Genomic DNA, 19,884 nt, shown 5'->3' with positions numbered 1-19,884 from the left:
TGCCAGTGACTTGAGACTAATTTCCTCTCCTTCGTGTACCCTGAATGTCAATGAGATTTAAGAGTCCGGGTTTATGTGTGATGGGATTTCTGTGGAGAGGTTATTGAGACCGGTTGAGGTAACCAGTTACAGTCAGGGGATGGATTTTTCAAGAGGAAAACATCAGGATATCTCACCTTAAAGTGGAAAAATGAGGAAAATAATGTCATTTTTAAAAAAATATAACTATCTGCCCTTATTTTTAACAGCAGTCATGCCAGATGAGACATACGGGGATTAAAACACTTTACAGTTTTAAATAAATCAATGTGTTTAAACTTAGACTTTAAATGCAAGCTGCGTTTTTCTCATTTACTTGATGCTGCATCCTGAGTGCCTCTGAGGATAACGGATTTTAAAAATTGGATTACTTTAAAGAGTGATTACTGAGACTTCCTGTGTAATCTGTTACTGCTGCACGCAGTGGGGGTTCAGGTTTCTTAGAATAAAAATCTCATGAATGAATAAATGAATAAATATGGCCTTTCTCTGTATGTTTGCAGAGCATCACATGTTCTTTAAAGGTCTCAACTTTTAAAAACATTTTCAGGTTTGGCACTTTGGTTAAATTATGAAAGGAGTAAAACATTTTAAAGGACATACCTGTTATTCCTTGTTACTGAGTTAAAAAGTGGTGCACCACTTCTTAAAAGAAAAAAAAAGAGTAAAAATATTGTCAGTCTTACATGCTCCTCTTATGGGTCTGTTGGTCTGCAGCCTGTTCATAAATGGAATAAATGACTATAATTAAAATGATTAACACAAAAATAATCGATGCAAATATTTTCAGTGCTTTGTGTGAATGCAGTTTCCTCTATCTTTATCAAAGCTCACGTGGGGGTTTGGCTGCGACTGAAACAGACTGAGATTATTACTGTTGCCTCTGTTTGACCTTTTGAGGCAAACAGACCCATCAGGGAGAAGATCAATTATCCTGACCTAATTTTTTTATCACCCAGCAGAAGGGTAGGTGTTAAATGTGTCAATTAGGAGCCAGTGGCAGACCCAGGGGGTGTTTACTTACCCTGAGAGCGGCTGGACCGATGTTAAAGTCACCCTCTACTGCAGCCTCTGAGCAGACTGTTGCTGCTCTATTTGCATTCATTGCAGCAGATTCCCTGTGGTGATTCAAACTGTGACTGTGGACAAAATGTACTTTTACCTCATTTTTAGTTAAAAAAAAAAAAAAAAAAAGAAAGAAAAAGAAAAAAAAAAAAAAGATTCACTCTGAGTTCTACTTTCAACATTCAAAATAAAGAGGTGATGTCTCCTGTCTTGTCAGCAGGGGTTGCTCAAATCGACACAGCTCAGAGCTTCCTCACAGGAGCTTTGGATCCTCAGTGTGAGTTAAACTACATCTCAAAAGTCTGAATCTGTTAAATATGACATTTATTCCTTGTTTGTCTATTATTTTGACTGGCTTTTGTATGACTTTTCATAAGTAATATATGTCTTATACATCCTTTCATGGGGCTGCAGGGTGGCGCAACGGTTAGCACTGCAGCCTCACAGCAAGAAGGTCACCGGTTTGATCCCAAGCTTGGCCGGTGGGCCTTCCTGTGTGGAGTTTGCATGTTTCCTCCATGCATGCGTGTGTTTTCTCTGGGTACTCCAGCTTCCTCCCACAGTCCAAAAACATCCTCACCAGGTTTATCAATCACTCTAAATTGTCCATAGGTGTGAGTGTGTAAGTGAATGGTTGTCTGTCTCTGTGTCAGCCCTGTGATTGGCTGGTGACCAGTCCAGGATGTACCCCACCTCTCGCCCAATGACAGCTGGGATAGGCTCCAGCCACCCGCGACCCTGAACAGGATAAGCGGATCAGAAAATGAATGAATGAATCAGCTTTTTGTTAAGTATGACTGAAATGAGATGTTATTAAATTTAATAGACTTCATTTTTGTTTGTTTTTGGGCATCATTCTTATCTTTTAATATATTCAAATAAGGCATTTTTCTGGACTTGTAGAGTCAATATGGTTGATTTTGCATCTAATGACACAAGTTTTACTAGAATGAAGACAACTGAGATTTCTACTTTTGCAGAGAACATGTTGTTTTTATCCAAGACAACTGGACTGTGTGAAGCTTCTGAAATATGAAAACATCAGTTACCACATGAAAAATGTCATTTGTAGCAGCTTACAATATTAGCTTTCCTGTATTTCCCATATTGGCTTTTCCCATGCTCAGTCCTCTAGGTTGCTGGCGAACATTGTGAGGACTTGTGTTTATGTAGCATGCCGTTTGGTATCAATAGGTGGAGCTCAGACCTGTGGGTATTTTAGTTTACAAATAAAACATTAAAGGTAATGGGTAGATAAACACTGAAATGTAAACGACTTGACATGAAATGAAGGAAAACTCTGTCCCCTCAGAAAAACCCAAAAAAGGTGCCAAATGTAGAAAAGGTTGTACTTTTATTTTGAAACGAATTATTATATTATATTAATTATAAAGAATTATCATAAAACAGTGGATTACTGTAAAAAAAATAAAAATAAAAATAAAGAACCCCCCTAAAAAAATAAAGATAAAAAATATAATATAATAAAATAAAATAAAATAAAAAATAAAACAAAAAATAAATAAATAAAAAAAATAAAAACAGATGCTTTACTGTGTTAATCACTTTTTATCCAGAGTGGATTCTCCCCATCCTCCATAAGCTGTAGTTTGTAGTTTATCTCTTCTTGACAGTCAAACATCGACAGTGTAAACGAAAAACCCTTATCTAACACCACTGTGAGGCCGTGTGTCAGAACAAGTGTGGTGCAAAATCTGCTGTGGATCATGACATGTTTAATGACCGTTCATCAATGTAAGAAAAAAACACATTGAACTAACATGACACCTTTACGTGACTGTCAGAACAGTTTCACATTCAGCAACCTTAAAGGGACAGTGCAATATACTAAATAGGAGTCTTCGAGCTAAAGAAGTCAGAATGAAACATGAAACTAAAGCTAAAGAAGTACCATCTGGCGACATTTAAGTTCAATTACATGGAAAAAAAATCTCAAATTTCAATAGCACTTGTGCAAATTTGATATCTATCCATCATATCATAAACACATTTATTAAGTATTAGATGTGAAGAGAAACCTCATGTGCAGGAAAATAAATGTTGAATTGTAGGATGTTTAGTCATGTAAAAAATCTCTTTGAGGGCTGAGCCCCCCTAAAAGTCAGATCCTGACACCGCCCCTGTGTCTGACCCTCCTTCTCACGGTGTCATTTAATATGTGAGCGTTTGTTTACGCACGGTTCAGAGTTAAACAGTTTGTTCCCGAGGAGAAATCTAATCAGGGATCAGCGAGTCAGAAACTGCGCTCTCACATGACTTTTTCATAACATTTTCCAGGAGTTATGACTGTTACCCACGAGAGTTCAGCCCGTGGTTGAAGGATTTATTCACTTTAACTTCTCATACGTCATGTCCGCGTCTGCGTCCTGCAAGTATAAAGCACCAGAAGTCTGCAGAGCTCCAACTAGCCGGACTTCGACCCCAAACAATGTCAATAAGTGACATTAGCGGAGTATCTGTGCGTAAACACGCCCCTGACATCAGCCCCGCAGTGCACCCTGCAGCTCCGTCCAGCTGAACGCGATCGATGGATTTCCAAAAACTCTGCTCTTTTGAAACTTTCAGACAGACCTGGAAACATTACGGTTATGGGGGAAACTTGGAAGAAGTGATAGAGCAGGAGTTCCAGCGGATGAAAGGTAGGCCAATGGCTGTGATCCGTCCTGAGGAGCAGAGACAGGCTGTGAGCTGACCGAGTGTTCACGGCTCCTCTCTTCTGTGAACAGGAATAACCTTTCTGGATCATGCTGCAACAACCCTGTACCCAGAGTCTCTCATCAGAGAGTTCATGCAGGACATGTCAAGGAATGTTTACGGTGAGAAAGTCCTAAACAGTGTTTTCATAAGTTATTTATTCTTTAGTTTTGTCCTAAAAGCTTTGAAGTGAAGTTATATGTCCCCATAGGAAACCCCCACAGCCATAACCCCAGCAGCAGACTGACACATGACACTGTGGAGAGGGTCAGATACAGGTAAAGTCTGCCATAAACCTTTACAAAGGACCCATGTGACTCCTTTGAAAAGTCTCTGGCTGGATTAAATGAGTAAAAATCAGCACATTTTCTTACAGGGTATTGCAGCATTTCAACGTGACCCCAGAGGAGTACTCAGTGATTTTCACTTCGGGTTGTACAGCAGCTCTGAAATTAGTGGCTGAGAGCTTCCCCTGGAGGCCGCAGACTGAGGGCGAAGCGGGGAGTCGCTTCTGCTACCTCACTGACAGCCACACTTCAGTCGTTGGCATTAGAGGCCTGACTTCTGGCTGGGGGGTTGTTACCCTGCCTGTCTCTCCACAGGAAGTGGAGAACAGGCCAAAGGCTGCAGCTCAAGGTGAAGATGTTGTATGCCAGACGCCGCACCTCTTCTGCTACCCTGCACAAAGCAACTTCTCTGGACTGAAGTATCCCCTCAGCCACGTAAAAGGCATCCAGGCGAGACACCTTTACCCGGCATGTGAGCACCCGGGCCGCTGGTTTGTGCTGCTGGACGCAGCCTCTCATGTCAGCTGTTCGCCTCTAAACTTGCAAGACTGCCCTGCTGATTTCATCCCCATCTCCTTCTACAAGATGTTTGGCTTCCCTACAGGTCTGGGGGCACTTCTTGTCCTCAAAGACGCAGCAGGAATACTAAGAAAGACTTATTTTGGAGGAGGCACAGCAGCAGCTTACCTTTCTGGAGAAGATTATTATGTGCATGCTTTAAACATTTCTGACAGGTATGGTACGCCTGACAAATCTCTCATTTTCTGTTGAAGGACAGTTATTCTGCTGCTTTTCATCCTCCTCTCTAAAATCAATGTTGCTCCCTGATACAGATTTGAAGATGGGACTGTCTCTTTCTTGGACATCATTGCTTTAAATCATGGTTTTGATGCTCTTTACAGGATCACAGGTACAGTCACATAACATCCGAGCATCAAAACAAAACACGTGAATCATGAAGCATATGGGAGTTGCTGATAAGGATAATCTTTATGTGAACATTAATATCATGCCTGTTTACACTCCTCTTTGCCTGCAGGGGGCATGCACAACATCCAGCTGCATACGTTTGGCCTGGCACGCTACACTTACATCCTGCTGTCGAGTCTCTGCCATGGCAGCGGGAGACCTGTGGCTCAGGTGTACACTGAGGGCCAGTTTGAGAGCCCAAGCACGCAGGGAGCAATTCTTAACTTCAACCTCATGGACTCTAACGGACACATCATTGGATACTCTCAGGTGCATTGCAGAAAATAGAAAATGACAACCCCTCGCAAAAGAATCATCAGTCAGTCTTGGAGGATGTTTATTCAGTTGTTTAATTTTGTGAAAGGAGAAAGAAAAACAAATCACAGACATGTCACAAAAAAAAGTCATTTAAAACAGCAACTTTCTGGTTTTTTGAAGCACTGGAAAAGAAAGAAAAAAGTGGCACTTAATATATTTTTACATCAATGAAAGGGAAAAAATATGGAATCATGAAAAAAAAAAAAAAACGTAAAAAACTCCTACACACCACCAGTACTTTGTTGCCCCACCTCTGGCTGTTAAAACAGCTAGTTGTCTCTGCCGCCTGGGCGCAACAAGGGACAAAGACTACTCGTCATCAATCTGGCTCCAACTTCCTCTGATTGCTGTTCCCAGATCAGATTTGCAGCTTGGAGTCTTGTCATGGACCATTTCCTTCAAATCCATCACAGATTTTCAACGGGAATGAGATCTGGACTGTTTGCAGGCCGTGACATTGACCTTCTGTGTCTGTGTTTGAGAAACGTTTTCACAGTTTTTGCTCTTCAGATGCATTATCATCCTGAAAAGTGATGTAATCAATCCTAAACATCCCTCCAACTCCAAGAAAAGTGTCAGAAATGACAATGTATTCATTACAAAATGTAATGACGATAGACTGTATAGGGAACGGCCTTTTACTATCGTACAGTTCTGAAGTTAAAATATTCCCATCTGATGCGCAACTGTCTTGCAGCCAGAGTCTGCGCAGTAGAGAATCTGTGTGGAGCTGGGTGACGAATATAATTTTTTTTTTCTTTTAAGAGCCTAATCTCTTCTTGGCTCCCCTCCCTGATTTATCTTAGTACTCCAAAAAGAACTACACAAGAACAGCAGCTGTTAATCACCCTTAAATGTGACGTGAAACTCTGTTTTTAATGCCTAATAAGTAAGGAAAGAGAAACTTTCAGAAAACAGAGGACTTGATCACAATGCAGTCCAATAATATATTCATCACCACAGCAAACGGATAAGAGAAACATTTCGACCAGGTGTTTTTAGTTTTTAAAGTTTGACCACAGCTCCATTAGAATGAATGGAAAAGACTGAGTGTTTGACCTGTTCTTCAGCCAGCCAGCAGGGGGAGCAGTTTTTGACCTTAAGTCAAGCCAAACAACACAGCATCCTTTTTAATTTTTTTTTTTTTACACAGTCTCTGTCAATGACAGCCATTTCCTAAGTGCCTTAACCTGACGTGCAGCTCCAGATCATCAATGACTGGAAATTTACATCTTTTCTTCTGACAGTCGTCTTCATAGATCTCATCAGTGGGACCAAACAGAAGTTCCAACCTCATCACCTTACCCAACACAGATTCATGATTCATCACTGAACATGACATTAACCCAGTCATCTACAGTCCACCACTGCTTTCCCATCACCCATTTGTACCAATCAGCAACCTTGGGTCCAAAAATATGAGACAAAGCTCAAGTGCTCAAATCTGCTGTTTCTCAAGTGTTTGCTTGAGACTGGCTCCAGGAGTACTGGAAGTCACCTACAAACCAAGCCAAAAAAGACGTTTTCAAAGCAGAAATTAACCTATTTACAGCCTGGTTCAAAAAACGTCTCCTGTCTGAGTCGCTATTTTTAGTATCGGCACACAATATAAGGGGGCTGAATTTTTTTTCTAATTTAGCAGTTTAGAGGACAGAAGCACAGCTTAGATCACGTGACTGACGGGCGCCCTATAGCTGGACTCGAAGTCCTTGCTACTTCCAAAATAGCCACGATGGCTGATCTGCTTCAAAAGTCTGTTTCAGAAACAGACGGGTGACATCATAGAGACTACGTCCACTTACTATACAGTCTGTGATTTTGACCTTGTGTTTTTTTATTTTAAGGTGTAAATGATAGCATTTGTTTAGTTTTTCTGTATATGCAGCTCATTTTCTTTAAGCCGTTTCTTATGGTGCGGCCACACCAAACGCGAACTCGCGAATTTATTCGCGCAAATAGCCTGTCACGCGCTGTGTGAACGCCTGAGTCTCGCTGCTGGACTATTTTGACAAGCTGAGGGGTGAACATGCGTTAGCGCGGCACTGCGCATGCGGAGTAGAGAGCCCGTTCATTTAAAGACCGAAAGCCCAAAAGAGCATCTGAAAAACAATGAGCTGTGGTTTCCAAAGCATGACAGGAGAGTGTGTGAAAGCTTTGGAGATCACAATCAAGGCCTGCTGCCTCTCCCTGGTAATCCACCGGCCCTGCCTGGCTGTTCCCTGCAATCTCATCCTCGACCCTCCGTACCTTCGACTACCCGAACCCCCGACCCATGTTCCCAGAATTCTCCCTGGGGATAATGAAGGGGTCGAGGAAAGAGAGGACCACACTCCATCTTCCAGCGGGGTTGGAGTCGGAGCAGGCGGCTGTCCCCCCCCAACGTCATCAAATCAATGACGTCATGGGGGAATGTCATCGCTGATTGGCTGCCACAGCAAGCCTTCACGTGAATTCGCGTCAAAAGTTCAATATTTTCAACTCGAGCGAATTCGCGTCTGCCGCGCAAATGCTCCAAATGCACAAACGACCAAACGAGCCGCGCAAAACGCGCCAAACAACGCCCCAAACGCGCTGTCCAGGGCGAATTGGCATCTAAACGCGTCTTTGCATTGACTTTGTATGTAATCGTGCCGCAAATTTGCGTTTGGTGTGGCCGTACCATTATAGTTCACTCACAGATGTTGATTCCAGTTTCCGTCCATTGTTCCTTATTTTTTTGCTGTGCATTTTCTCTTTTTAAGGCATCTTGCTTTAAGCTTTCTCTCTCTACACTTTGATATCTTACGTGGTCTACCAGTATGGCCCCGTTTATAACCACCATCATTTGTGACACTTTGTGATGATTTACTTTCTTTAAGAAGTTTGAAAATCCTCTCCTTTGTTTCATTTGACATCTTTTGTGTTGGAGCCATGATTTATGTCAATCCACTTGGTGCGACAGCTCTCCAAGGTGTGAGCACTCAGTTTTAACTGCAGACTAATGAGCAGATTCAATCTGGTGCAGGTGTTCGTTTTGGAAATAAAACATTTACGCTGTGATTCCATCATTTTTTCCTCTGCCTCGTCAGAAAAAGAAACTGCTTTCAACAACCACAATTTTTTTTTCTTGATTTCTTTTAATTTCTCAAAGCCAGAAAGTTTCCATTTTTATGATTTTATTTTAGTGGCATGTCTGTCTTTTTTTTTTTCAACAAAATTAAACAACTGAATGAACATCCTCCAAGACTGGTGCTTCCATAATTTTGCCACGGGGTTGTATTACTGCGCGGCAGCTGTTTAATTAGCACATGTCGATGTGTCAGCTGCTCTCGTGAATATTAAAGCGTTTCCTCTTCTCTGCTCAGGTGGACAGGATGGCGAGTCTTTACAACATTCATGTGAGAACCGGCTGTTTCTGTAACACCGGAGCCTGCCAGTCCTTCCTGGGAATCTCTGATCAGCAGATGAAGAGAAACCTCCAGGTAAGAGATCACGGGGTAAGACATTCTGTAAAGTCTGTATGTGTCAGTAGAATATAAACATCATCTTTTTCTACTCAAGGCCGGCCATGTCTGTGGAGACAGTATCGACCTGCTGGATGGCCAACCAACCGGATCTGTGCGTGTGTCCTTCGGCTACATGTCAACATTCGAAGACTGTCAAAAGTTTCTCAAGTTTGTTGTGGAGTGTTTCGTGGAGAAGCCCGTCAGAGTGGACCGAGAGAGACTCCAGATGCTCCAGACGGGGACAGCGGCACCTCAGGGCGTGTGTGAAGATCAGCCAATGAAAACACGCGACAGTAAAGAGTATAGAAACAATGAGAGGACGAAGCCTGGAGACGCAGGACTGAAGAGGTCTGGGAAGTCAAACGTCGACGCAGCTCGTACTCTGACCAACATCTACATCTATCCCGTCAAATCCTGTGGCGCTTACGAGGTTTTTACCCCAACATTTCCTCCTTTCAACCCTCTGTCTCCATCCCCTCCCCTCCTCCCTCCTCTCTACTGTGGAGTCATTTGTGCTGTCCTCTATGCAGGTCCACGACTGGCCGGCAGGACCACAGGGTTTACTGTATGACAGAGGCTGGATGGTGGTGAATGGAAATGGTGTGTGCCTGAGTCAGAAGAGAGAGCAGCGTTTATGCCTCATTCACCCACAGGTCCGCCTGCCCTCAAACAAACTGCTGCTACGAGCACCAGGTCAGACGGTTCGCTCTGAAATGAACACCCTGTTAACCAACAGAGATGCCCATCAGCTGGATTCCTGCTCTTTGTTACACCATGTTTCATCTCTGTTTTTCTCTTGCAGGGATGGATACGATCTCAGTTCCTCTGGAAATCAACACTCAAATGCACACAAACGATCAAGTGTGTCAGAGTAAAGTTTGTGGCGACAGGTGAGCTGACGAGGCAAACAACAACAACAACAAAATCCTGATAGCAGCAGCAGCAAGAAATCCTGTGACACACGTCATCTGTTCCCCTTTCTGCAGCATCATCTCACATTTCTCCTGTATGTCAGTGGATAGCATTATAAAGCCCCATCTCTGGATTATTAGAATTTTCCTGTTGTTTACCACTTCATAGAAAACAATAAGCAGAGAGGATGTGTCTGCACGAGGAGTCCAAAGTTTAAAAACAGATTTCATCCAGTGAATCTGGAATAAGTTATTACACCAAACACTAAGCAGCACCAACCTCTATAGATTTCCCCTGAGGCCCCCTCAACATAATCCTCCTCCTCCTCCTCCTCGCTCCCTCAGGGTGGAGACTGTCGACTGTGGGGATGAGGCAGCGTCGTGGCTTTCAGACTTCCTTGGACAGCCATGCCGTCTGATAAGGCTGAATCCTGATTTCACCCGAGAAATGAAGAAGAAGCCCAGTGGAGGTACCGGTGTAACCCTCATTTCACCTGTTTGCTCTTTGTTTTCTCCAGATTTATCTCTTCCTCCACACACGAGCAGTGAAAGCCATCCACTGTGGTTTTTAATGGCTGTCACTCTTCACACCCTTCTCCTGGATTCAGGCATTTCTTAAATTCAGTTTGGCTATAGTTTGCAGGCTTCTCTGTTTATACGCAGCAAAAACTAAAATCCAAGTGTTTTTGTCTGATTTCAAGCAAAAGTTGTCTTATTGAAATCAACTTGAACTTCCTTCACAAGTCCAGAAAAATATCTTGTTTCAAGATATTGAAAGAGAAAATTGATGCCTAATTCTTTTTTGTAAATATTAAATTTAAAAAAAATCCGCCAATGGGGTAAGAAAATTGTACTTGTTTAGTTTCCTGTGCTGAGACATTTTTTTTATAAGGGCTGTTGAAAAAGATCTTGAAAAAGCCTCCCTTCTAGATATATTCCTGATTGTAATCCACACTTTAAAATGAGATTAACAGAGTTAATATAGGTTATTCCTAATTGCTTTATCTCAGCTTCCCGATCGGGTCAGAAAAGGCCAGATTAATACATGGCACGCCTCTTTGTCTCTAGGACAACGCCATGCTGGCTGATGAAGTTTAGAAGTGAGAGGAGAGATCTGTGTTTTTCTCTGCTGAAAACGATTTCTGTGATTAGTTTTGTAGTGATGGTGGACACTGGAGCATAACTGTCAGACAGAAACAGGACAGAAGAGCAGAAGAAAGCTAAAGGCTAACACAGGGGCTAAACTGTGCTAATGTTCATTCCAACCCACAGTCAGCAGTTATCCTGCAGTGGTCTGTTCAAACTTGAGAGTCTATCAATAAAATGAAGAGTGAGGTTATGTTAGCTCTGATTGGTAGATGACTGGCAGGACATAACCAGGATTTACTAACTTTACAGAGTAGTAGTGCTAAATATAGCCGGCTTCTAAACTATGTTACAGACAAAGTTTGCTTGTTGTCACGTTTCAAACCGTAGCGTTACATTACTGTACTGATAAATACCTTACCCCATTGCATTGTATCTAGTAAAAAGTTGCCTTAAACAAAGAATATTGGTGACGATCTGATCTCCATCCATTTCTAAAACAAACACACACCTTGTTAAAAGTCACATCTTCACAGTGTGTGTGAGACTCCAGGCCAAAGGGTGGCGCTGCAGTCCAATTAAAACAAATCTTCCTTACAGTATCTTTAATATGAGCCACATTCACTTGACAAGTCCATAAAAATGTCATTTCAAGTCAAAGCCTTGGCTTCTAAACTACATTACAAATGGACAAAGTTTGCTTGATGTCACATTTCGAACCGTAGTGCTATGTAACTGTACTGGTGAATACCTTACGTTGTTGCAATGTATCTGGTTAAAAGTAGTCTTGAACAAAGAAAAGTGGAGTTGAAAAGAAGATCTAATCTCCATTCACTTCCACAACAAACACACACCTTGTCAAGAGTCGCATCATCACAACTGAGTGAATGCAGTTCTGGTAAAAGGTGTCGCTACAATCCATTCTCACAGCCTCTTTATTTTAAGAATTTTGACAAATTAAAGGTCCCATATTCTGCTCCTTTTCTGCAGTTTAATATGGATCATTGATGTCTTCATGAAATTGTAGAAACATGTTTTGGTCCAAAAAGCCAATACATCAAGCATTGTTTCCAGGCTCTCATAGCCCCTCTGTTCAGAACGCTCTGATTTAGTGGGCGTGACCTTCATATGTAAATGAGCCACCACTGATACCGCCCTGCTCTTCCACGTCACTGAGAGTGGCACCATGAGCTCTGAGTGCACAATGTTTAGAAAACAGTGAAGCTTGTTTACTGTAATAATACAGGCTAACCGCAGCTACAGTTAGCATCCTGAAGCTAACGCAGAGACAGGGGGGACACTGAGGAAAAGCTCTTACATCTGCTCCACAGCACACAGCATTTAAAATACTCACATTTCCAGGGTCCCAGGTTTGTTGGCGGATTAAGGACCAGTCTATTCGCTATCTGCTCAGGCCAGACTTGCTCCTGATTGGTCAAAAAAGGGAATGGCTGACGTCAGCAAACTCCCAAAATCCAAACAGCTCGTTTTAGGTCAGGATTTTACATTCACAAGCACTACTACGTACAGGTTATGTCATTAAATATCACATTTTGTGGGCTGGGAGGAAAGCCAAAGACCCATAAATTTCACTAAAAGACTTAATAAAGTGATTTTTGCACAATATGAGACCTTTAATTCCTTACCCTATTGGCAGATTTTTTTATGTTTTTCAAGTGATTCAGGCATCATTTCACTTCTATCTTGAAATAAGACACTTTTCTGGACCTGTCAGGTCACTGTGGCTCAAGATATTGTTGCTTGAAATCAGACTTAAACACTTGCTTGGGGTGTTTATTTTTGCGAGAAGTTTTAAAACCAGGGGAAAAAAAGAAATTTAAGATTTAGATCTGAGTACCTAAAGGTGAGAGTCATCACAATTCAGGCTGGATGAGGTTTAAGACCTTTAGCCATCAAACAGAAATATGATACAGTCACCTTCACATAATGGGGTGAACACTGACAATACTGTCCTTGATATTAAAGATAAGAATATCATAATATGATTAAAGACTGAAAATAAATATTAATTCTTCTTAGGCCAGGTGTTAATAGTTTCATTTAACACTTGACCAAACTTAACCTCAGCACAGACAGTGACATTATTTTGAACCAATATAAAAATGTTAACCATAGTTGAAGTAATGTTTTTCCTCTTTTAGCCATAAAATGTGCCCTAACTCTCACTTTAACACAAAGCTAAAGGAGAAATATGGGGAAATATTTGTGTCATTGTTTCTTCATTTGCTAAAGCAGTTTTTGGACATGTTCTTCCAGAGAAACTTCCATGAGATTAAAAATCCTTCACAGGGGTGTCATGGTAAAGACCACCAGCTGCAGCCTTTCCAAAGAAGTTACAACAAACAGCTCAGAACTTAATATTATGTCAGCGTATTGTGGATCACATAAAATAAAAATCATCAGTTGAAGCTGCAGCATCTTCCTCCAGCTCTTCACTCTGCTTTAAAAACATTCAGAAAGACCAGAGAGAGTCTGAATCTGCAGGAGGAGAGGACCTGAAACTCTGTTTCCTCATTTCCAAACACAGTATGAGGACAGAGAGCAAAAATATGTTTAGTGACTGGTCACAGAATGAAGCTTCCAGCATTTTTTAAAAAAGAACTAAATAATACAGAAATAAGAGGGAAGCAAGTACAGATTTGTCTTATAAATAAGGAGATGAAGTGATTTCGTCTGCGAGGCCAGACAACTCCAGCATAAAGGGAGCACTGATGAGTTAAGACTCAAGATTTGTGATGAATTTTAGAGCTTCATTCAGAGATGGAGGGCTCTGAGATGAAGCGTAGAGATATAAGACGTCACCAAAGTAGCAGCAAAAATTATTTTCTTTGCAGCAAAAGAAAAATCAAACTTCTTTCTGAATTAGGAGCTCAACTGCAGCTTCAGGTTAAAAATCTGCCAGAAGCTTCCTAAAAAGTGTCCTCACCTGCAGATCCTGGCAGAGTTTTCTGACTGTTACATATTAAACCACCTCACCAGACGGGGAACAAACAGCCCACATCATCATGTTTGCAGGCAGGTTTCCACAGAGCATGTTCAGCCTCTGAAGGCTTGTGAAGGAAAACCTGAGGACATCCACAAGGTTATTCTCTCAACCTTTGGGAGGAACTGGAGATGTTACAGGACTGTTTTTTTTTTTTACAGTTTGAACAGTTCTGTACATGAGGAGAATGCAGATACACATATTTCAAACTTTATGATAAAGTATTCATAAATATATAGAGAATCTGTTTGAACAGATCGACATATTTGACTGAACAAACCCCGTCACGCTCTGAGAGTTTGCTGTTGTGAAGCCTCTGATGGTTTGTTATCACTCTTGTTCCTGTTGTCTCCCAATAATAGCTGCTCATGTGTACATTTTAACACCACTTTGAGGCCTCGTTGTAGCCTATTAGGTTTGGATTGTGTTCCTATCAGAAACCACATTTGTCGAGGACTTCCTCCAGCCCTCATTGTGTCGTGCATATTGCATTGAGAGTGCACATTTTGATCCGTACTGATAAATTCTCACCCTTTGTGCTGCAGCTGAATGTTTCTCTCACACAGAAGAATTTACTGGCCTGATATGAAATCTTTCCGTTCTAGCTGCCACCTCCTCATCCCTCTCTCTGGTGAATGAGGCTCAGTATCTCATGATCAACCGTGCCAGTGTGGAGCTCATTCAGAAGCTAATGAGCAGCAGGTCTGAACACATGATGTGTTATTAAAAATATGAGACGCTCCAGCGAAAAAGCATCAGGAAGCATCAACGCCCAGACATTTACATTACAATGGATCATTTACAAAGCCGGGCAAACTAACGTGCAATTTCTACGTTCCCTTTCTCATCAGGCAGGACGGCTCCGAGGGCGATCAGCTCCTTGACACACAGAATGTCATTAGCCGCTTCCGAGCCAATTTAGTCATAGCTGGAGAAGAACCATTCGAGGAGGATAATTGGTCTCACTTGATTATTGGCAACACTCAATTTGTGGTGAGCCGACACTTTAAGATAAATGAAATCTTCAGATGCACTGCGAGCAGATTTCTCTGAAATGAATGTGCTCTTTTTGTGATCAACACTAGGTCACGGGTCAGTGTGAGCGATGCCAGATGGTTGGAGTGGACCAGGAAACTGGGACCAGAACTAAAGAGCCGCTGATGTCTCTGTCAGCGTACCGGGCCGGGAAGGTCAGTCCAAAACAATCAGAGCATCTTCACAGTGCAAAAAAAGGGATTCCTACATAAGAGATAAAAAGACTGAAACACTTTATGAGAAAATGTCTTAAAACTAGTGAAACTATCTGTCCATGCAGCGAGTTAACTTAGCTTTACTTTACAAGAAATCTTAAATAATGAATGTTCAACCCAGAAATAAATGGGTTCTAACCATAGACTGTAAAAAAATGGACATCGCCTTGCTCAGCTTGAAGTGAGGTCGCCACAAAAACTGCTCCCCCTGGTGGCTGGCTGCAGTATGGGTAAAAAATCCATCTCTCCAGTCATTCAAGATGGGCTGTGGTCAAACTTTAAAAATTAATACACCTGGTATAAATGTTTATTACATCTGATTGTTGTGGTGATTTGAAGATATCATTTGGCTGCCTTGTATTCGAGTCCTCTTTTGTCTGAAAAGTTTCGTTTTCATTACTTATAAGAAGTTAAAAACAAGGTTTTTACGCCACATTTAACAATGACTGACAGCTGCCGTTCTTGTGTATTTTTTTCGGGGACTGTAAAATATGTCAGGAGGTAGATCCAAGAAGTGATTAGACTCTCAAAAGAAAAAAAAAGTATTGTGATTGTCACCCAGCTCCACTCAGATTCTCCAAGAACCCCTCACGGTCTTTACTGCACAGACTCTGGCTGCACAACAGCTGCCAATGGCTGCGCCTGTGACGGGGGAATTTTGGCTTCAAAACCGTACAATGGTAAATGGCAGAACCACGCTGTTCACTCTATATACAGTCTATGGTTTAATGGTTTTAAGTCTAGTCCCAAGAATAAAATGGGAATTTTTACATTGTATATATATATATACATATATATCCATCAAATGCCACTTGGTATTGAAAATCACTTGGTGTAGGATAAGTATGATTTAGATGTTTCTTCTGTTCTGGGGAGTCTTTGTGCCAAAAAATAAAGTTTTTGTTAAGTTAGTTCAAATTACAAAGGGCCTTGTGAAGAGTAACTGATTCAGGAGTTGTGCTTTGGTTTGTGTGGTCTCTTCCACAGTGTTTTCACATGTGTTTGTTAAAGTCTGAGCTACTCAGTTTGTTCTCATGTGTTTTAAATCAGGATTTTTTTATGCTTTTTAGGACAGTTTTATTTGGATAAGGGAATTAATTCAGCCTATTCTATTTTTTTTTTTTTTTTACAAATCTTATGATCATGGGACCAGCTGACACCAAAAGGTGTTCTAGCTCAATTTTATACAACACAGTCAAAGAAAATTTTATTTTTTTCCAAAAATGCCCAAAGTTCTGTTAATCAGATCAGTGAATTTTAAGGAATCCCAGCCCAAATCTTTAAGGCCCCTCTTTCAGGCATGGCCCCTGGTCTTCAGTTCACCCCCTTACAAATTACAATGGGATTTAACCTCCCGAGACCTGGTACCCACATATGTGGATGCATTTCTGCCTCCCAGACCATTGATACTTTCCTTTAAAAAACTTTGACCATGTAGCCACATTTTGGGACACTACCTATGTCATTTTTTGGTGATATCACAACACAATACCCATTTCAGTGAAAAAAGCAGCACATTTTAGTACAAACACTAATAACTAGTCGTGACCACATAACACAAATAACCAAACTTCCTGTACAAAGACCACATTTAGTTATTACTTAGCCCAAAAAGCAAAGAGAAATAAAATATGCACAACAGACAAAAGCTCAGCTCTTAGGAGATTAAGTCCGGGCTTTGTGCAGGCCAGTCAGTAAGATTCACTTTGGTTTGAGCTAGTTCTTCACCAGGAGCCACATGTGTTTTGGCTCATTTAACATTGGAAGACAAAGCCAATTCAAGCAGTCAGCAGCAAAACTGTGTCTCGGTCTTTATCTTCCAACATGACAATAAGCCGAAACAGACTTGCCTCCTGTTGAAGAACTACTGCCAGAAAACCAAAATGAATCTTATTGACTGGCCTGCACAAAGCCTTGAGTTGAATTCCTGAAAATCTCTTTGTACAGGGGTGAACTGAAGACCAGGGTGCAGGGAGAACATCAGATCTGGAGGAGCTTGAAAGATTCGCCAGAGAAGAATGGTCTGGGATTCCTCAGGAAATGTGTCAAAACTTGTTATGAACCACAACGGTCAAACAAGAAGGAGATACAGCTGACTGTTAGCATCAAGGGAAAAAAAACATTTTGTTTCTGTGTGCAAAGTAAATTAATGGAGGCATCCAAAATAAAACCATGATTTTTGTAAAAGGGGTGTTAAAAATTCATTGATCTGTTAACAGCACTCAAAATAAAAAAATAAATACATAAAAAACTTAAAATTTCATAGACAGGGTGATGATTTTGACCCCAGTTGTATATCTACCATGTTAAAATCTACACTGTAAAAAATAGTTTGTTGATTCAACTTAACTGACTCACGTCACCTTGTTGCTTTGACCGAGTTAAGTTTATTCAACACGAAGTGTCAAATAATTTGAACTAGAAAGATGTTGGCTGAACTTAATTTATCAAGTTTTTACAGAAAAGTAATTTATGTTGTGATGGCATTGAGGAGGGAACACAGTGGATATAAGACACATTATTAGTATGTTGCACAGAGGGCACAGACTGTCTGTGTTCTAAATGGCACAGACCAGCTGTTTATGCTCCATGGCAATGACCTGCTGTCTTGTCTGTCCTAATCCTAATGCATTAACACATCTCATTTCTTAGCATGAATACTAAATGTACTGTAAAAGTTATTGGGTACATGGGCCCATGCCCTGTAGAGAGCGGAGAGCCGGTCCGTGCTGTGGAGCACAGACAGCCAGTCTGTGTTGTGGAGCATAGACGGCCTGTGCTCCCCACAGTGTCACATATCAATGTGCATTAGGATCTTATTTCCACTGTATTTCCTCTTCACCCATGGTTACAAAATCCCATCACAACAAAAAAACCTTTGATGCTAAAAAAGTACTTGCAGCAGGTTTGCCAGTATTTTACTGTTTTCTAAAGTGTATTTTTTTCCAATGCTGTATTTTGAAATAACAGAAACATGACGATGTAGGCATGTTTGATTCCTACTCCCACGCAGATACCATCATTGTAAAGTTGACATGCATTTCTGATTTATGTGGATGTAGGTTTTTAAGTTGAAACATCTTTTGTAGTTTAGATAATGCTGGCTTATAATCATGGGTTATCACAACAACTTCAGTTATCTTTTGTCATACTGACTGAAAATAATGTGTTAGAATAATAAATGTGCAAAACTACTTTTTACAGTTTAAGAACTGAAACCTTGTCTGTGCATGCGGGTTTTGTGCATACAGATGTTACAGCAGCTGTGTGCTGATGAAGTGCACATAAAGACCAACCATTGTGCTCGTTGCTTGTTGAATTTGTAGGTGACCTTTGGCATATACCTGACCGAGCAGCGACCTGAAGACTCCACTACACCAAGTGTCCTCTCTGCTGGCGCCCTCATTCACCCAAAGCTGGACATTTCCTGAAGCAGCCCTCTGTTACAGCTCCTATTTGGGGGAACATTATCAGTCAGAAGCAGTCGCCTGTTTCAGCACTGATCACCAGTCACATAGTGCTGAGATTTTTTAGGAGTGCTGTCCTTCCTTCTTTTTCTGTGCAGCCTCCCAGTATCCTTGTCATTTCAGAGAATTCAGGTTTTCATCTATTTCAGTATGTTTTGATTTAAACGAATGAGATTTGGGAATGTTCCCCTCAGTGGTAAGATCCTGAGAAAAAAATGCAATTAAGTGGATGTGACACTTTCATCAGCATGTTAATTTAACTGTGTTATATTTGCTCCAAAATATGTCTGGCTCTGTGCAATATTCATGCCATGTTAACCTTCCAGACAGTTCAGCCTCTGTTTATTGCCATGGGGGATTATATCACTATTTTATCCGAAACATACCAACACTGTCGCTGCTCCCACAAATCTGAAACATACTGCTCAGTGTAATGGAAAACTCTACCAGACACACTGTGCTCAATATATGCTCCCAGCGTGTTGCAGACATCAGATTTTATAACAGGAAAGCAATAATTTGATGTTTGCCCTGAGAATGTAAGGTTAAACCAGAGTGGCATGATCGTACACAAGGCACATTGTGCTCAACTGATCTGTAACACCCCTGCAGTAAAACATCAGGATAACTTAATTGCACTAAAATGTACTTAGAGAAAGATTTTAATGCATTACAGCATTAATGATACAGACTAAGACATGTATTCTTAAATATTAATCTAAAGAATACTCAAATATTCATTCAATTAATATGTTTTTTTTTAAAATGTGCTGAAATTTTATGTTAATGTACTTTCCATAAATGTATTTATTTCACACTCAAGTGCTATTGAGTTTACGTTTTATAATATGTGTTATGTATCCTGTACAAAGAATATTGGTGTGCAGTACTTTTCAAGCATGTTTTATTCTGTTTTAAAATAACTGCATGAAACAAACTTGTATTATTGTGAATTTCTTACAAATGAAGGTGTAGAGGCTAGAAGAGCAGCTGTGAGTTCAAAGGTTTTGTACTTTTTTTTTTTTTTGCCGGATACCAACACTCATGATACGAAGGAGCAAACAAATGTAGTGTAAGTGTTCCCAAACTTTACAGATCGTGACCCCCAAAAGTCAGCAACTCTCCCGCTGTGGGAAACAGTACCAAAAACAGACAAAAATAAACAAAAATAGATAGTTAATTTAGCTGATCTGTAGACAGTTAGACTACCTATCTCCATGTATTATCCTGGTTTGGTCACCGCGGGGGTCTTCAACAAAGAAAGGTGGAAAACAGATCAAGTATCTTC

General features: G+C 40.9%; 1 protein-coding gene across 2 annotated transcripts; it reads left to right on the top strand.

Moving 5' to 3' along the window:
• Positions 1-3,319: 3,319 nt before the first annotated feature.
• On the top strand, positions 3,320-19,314 carry mocos (molybdenum cofactor sulfurase). 2 transcript variants are annotated; one of them, XM_074675115.1, is made up of 15 exons: positions 3,320-3,764; positions 3,852-3,941; positions 4,031-4,097; positions 4,196-4,840; positions 4,940-5,016; positions 5,146-5,345; positions 8,738-8,854; positions 8,934-9,308; positions 9,409-9,571; positions 9,681-9,768; positions 10,135-10,259; positions 14,485-14,581; positions 14,731-14,872; positions 14,965-15,069; positions 18,456-19,314. In XM_074675115.1, exons 1-15 carry the CDS (start codon positions 3,653-3,655, stop codon positions 18,558-18,560), a joined length of 2,508 nt encoding a protein of 835 aa, XP_074531216.1. In that variant the 5' UTR covers positions 3,320-3,652; the 3' UTR covers positions 18,561-19,314. The 2 variants fall into 2 exon arrangements, 1 of the variants encoding a protein (XP_074531216.1); XR_012598549.1 differs by lacking the exons at positions 14,485-14,581; positions 18,456-19,314 and having other exon boundaries at positions 14,965-15,066.
• Positions 19,315-19,884: the final 570 nt, after the last annotated feature.

Source organism: Halichoeres trimaculatus, unplaced genomic scaffold (assembly GCF_033239565.1).
Source record: "Halichoeres trimaculatus isolate MK-OKI-2021-1 unplaced genomic scaffold, fHalTri1.1 fHalTri1_scaffold_8, whole genome shotgun sequence".
NCBI classification, from domain to species: Eukaryota; Metazoa; Chordata; class Actinopteri; order Labriformes; family Labridae; genus Halichoeres; species Halichoeres trimaculatus.
The sequence above is the reverse complement of the archived record's forward strand: the minus strand, read 5'-3'. Positions and strand labels throughout refer to the sequence as shown.

Excerpts from the sequence above, each read along its gene's own strand:
- mocos (XM_074675115.1), top strand. The coding sequence starts at position 3,653 with ATGGATTTCCAAAAACTCTGCTCTTTTGAAACTTTCAGACAGACCTGG. Across the intron at positions 3,942-4,030 it reads CATGTCAAGGAATGTTTACG|GAAACCCCCACAGCCATAAC; the intron begins GTGAGAAAGTCC and ends ATGTCCCCATAG. Across the intron at positions 9,572-9,680 it reads ACTGCTGCTACGAGCACCAG|GGATGGATACGATCTCAGTT; the intron begins GTCAGACGGTTC and ends TTTCTCTTGCAG.